Here is a 2,149-nt window from a genome sequence, read left to right on the forward strand (position 1 = left end):
TGTTTGTTGAGATTTTGTTCTTGGTTGTTCATCTAAGAAAAATATAATATGTGACAAAATACTTGATGGATACTGAAGCTTATCAATGAAGATATTAATTACTTTAACTAATAAAATCATAAGTACTAGTGAATGTGCTTCATGTCTTTGTACATTTTCTCATAATCTTATTATGTTTTTTTTTATTTGGACAATATAGAAGGACTCATATGGACAATATGGACAATATGGAAGAACTCAGACTATATTATTTTATGTCCATATGTTATATTTTCCTACTGAATGTCATGATTGCCGCATATGCAATAAAGCAGAGCACTATACAAAATAGTATGGTCCAACACGAGATTGAGACGACATCTGTTAGGCGCCGCAAACAATATGAATACTTTCGTCGACTGGTATACGAAAGCGATATTCAGTGTATTGATAAACTACGCATGGATCGCCAATGTTTCCATAGTTTATGCCAATTGCTAACCATTACCGGTGGTTTGCGTGGTACAAGAAATGTTTTGGTTGAGGAGATGATCGCAATGTTTTTGAATATTGTGGCACACCATGTCAAGAATAGGGTAATTAAGTTTGATTTCGTCCGATCTGCCGAAACAGTTAGTCGGCATTTCCATGCCGTTTTAAAGGCTATCACTCTTTGTCATAAAGTGTTATTAAAGAAACCAGAACCTGTCCTCGAGGATTCAATTGATTTTCGGTGGAAATGGTTCAAGGTAATAATTCAAACCCACATGTTTTTAATGAAATAATCATAGCAATGGTTAGTAAGTAATAACCTTTTTGTTCCCAACGTAGAATTGCCTTGGAGCACTAGATGGAACACATATCAAAGTAAATGTGCCTAAAGCTGATCGACCAAGATATAGAACAAGAAAATCAGAAATCACCACTAATGTACTCGCTGTTTGTAGCCAAGATATGCAATTCATATATGTCTTATCTGGTTGGGAGGGCTCGGCGCATGATGGTCGAGTTCTTAGAGATGCGGTTACAAAACCTAATGGATTGAAGGTTCCAAATGGTAAATAAAATTTACTCTCAATACTTTTCTAATTTATTATTAATAACCAAATGGTTCCTTAAACCATTAGCTAATGACATGTACTCAATTGTATGTTAGGTTTTTACTATTTGGTTGATTCTGGCTATGCAAATTGCCCTGGATTTCTTGCACCTTTTCGAGGGCAACGTTATCATTTGAGTTCTTGGGCAGATGGACGTCAACCTCGCACGGCTCAAGAGTTTTTTAATATGAAACATGCTAGTGCGAGAAATGTAATAGAGAGAACTTTTGGTCTTCTAAAAATTCGATGGAAAATCCTTGCGAGTCCAAGCTTCTACAATATAGCAACTCAAAGGCGCATAATTAATGCATGTTGCTTATTACACAACTTCATTCGGAAAGAGATGGAAGAAGACCCTGCGGAATCTGAAATCGATAATTTAATGTTAGGGGAAAACACAGAAGATGATGTTGACAACATCACAGCTGTTGATCCAACAGATGAATGGACCCAATTTAGGAATGACATGGCAGTGGACATGTTTAATACATGGCGATCAACTTGATTTTGATATTTAATATATATGTACTCAAAACTAAACTTGTGATGTGGTGATCTTTCTAGTAATTGATTTTCGATAATTATTATCTATGTATGTGTAATTCACAGCTTTTCTATGTCGTGTTTGTGGTGTTTGTACTGATAATTTGTCTGTATGTATTGAAGAAGAAAGCAAAGGTTAACTTGTCTGAATGTTATCTTCTGTGATTGAGTTAATGTTAACTTGACTGAATTTTCTTCTTAAAAGTCACATATTCTCAGGGCCTTGAAGCTTAAGCATTGTATAAATTAAATTTTCGTCTGAAGTCTTTTTAGATCAATGCCCTTAATTGTGATCAAATCTTGTGTATCTAGCTAATTTGGATATCATAGTCATGTTTAGTTAAAATTTTAAGATGATTATGTTTTAATATCCTCTTCAGTTTTTCCTGATGAGGAGAAGATGACATGAACAATGGGTATTGGGTTTTGTTCCCTAGTGTAAATATCAAAGTAAATTCAAAGGAGGTATAAATTTGAAATTTATTATTTGCATTTCACGTGTAAATTTGAAACCTTTTTGATGTTGT

General features: G+C 34.2%; 1 protein-coding gene across 1 annotated transcript; it reads left to right on the forward strand.

Moving 5' to 3' along the window:
• The first annotated feature begins 376 nt into the window (after window positions 1-376).
• On the forward strand, window positions 377-1,750 carry LOC120265750 (protein ALP1-like). Its single transcript, XM_039273713.1, has 3 exons — window positions 377-728; window positions 811-1,036; window positions 1,136-1,750. Exons 1-3 carry the CDS (start codon window positions 441-443, stop codon window positions 1,582-1,584), a joined length of 963 nt encoding a protein of 320 aa, XP_039129647.1. The 5' UTR covers window positions 377-440; the 3' UTR covers window positions 1,585-1,750.
• Window positions 1,751-2,149: the final 399 nt, after the last annotated feature.

Source organism: Dioscorea cayenensis, chromosome 7, assembly GCF_009730915.1.
Source record: "Dioscorea cayenensis subsp. rotundata cultivar TDr96_F1 chromosome 7, TDr96_F1_v2_PseudoChromosome.rev07_lg8_w22 25.fasta, whole genome shotgun sequence".
NCBI lineage: Eukaryota > Viridiplantae > Streptophyta > Magnoliopsida > Dioscoreales > Dioscoreaceae > Dioscorea > Dioscorea cayenensis.

Excerpts from the sequence above, each read along its gene's own strand:
- LOC120265750 (XM_039273713.1), top strand. The coding sequence starts at position 441 with ATGGATCGCCAATGTTTCCATAGTTTATGCCAATTGCTAACCATTACC. Across the intron at positions 729-810 it reads TTCGGTGGAAATGGTTCAAG|AATTGCCTTGGAGCACTAGA; the intron begins GTAATAATTCAA and ends TTCCCAACGTAG. Across the intron at positions 1,037-1,135 it reads TGGATTGAAGGTTCCAAATG|GTTTTTACTATTTGGTTGAT; the intron begins GTAAATAAAATT and ends ATTGTATGTTAG.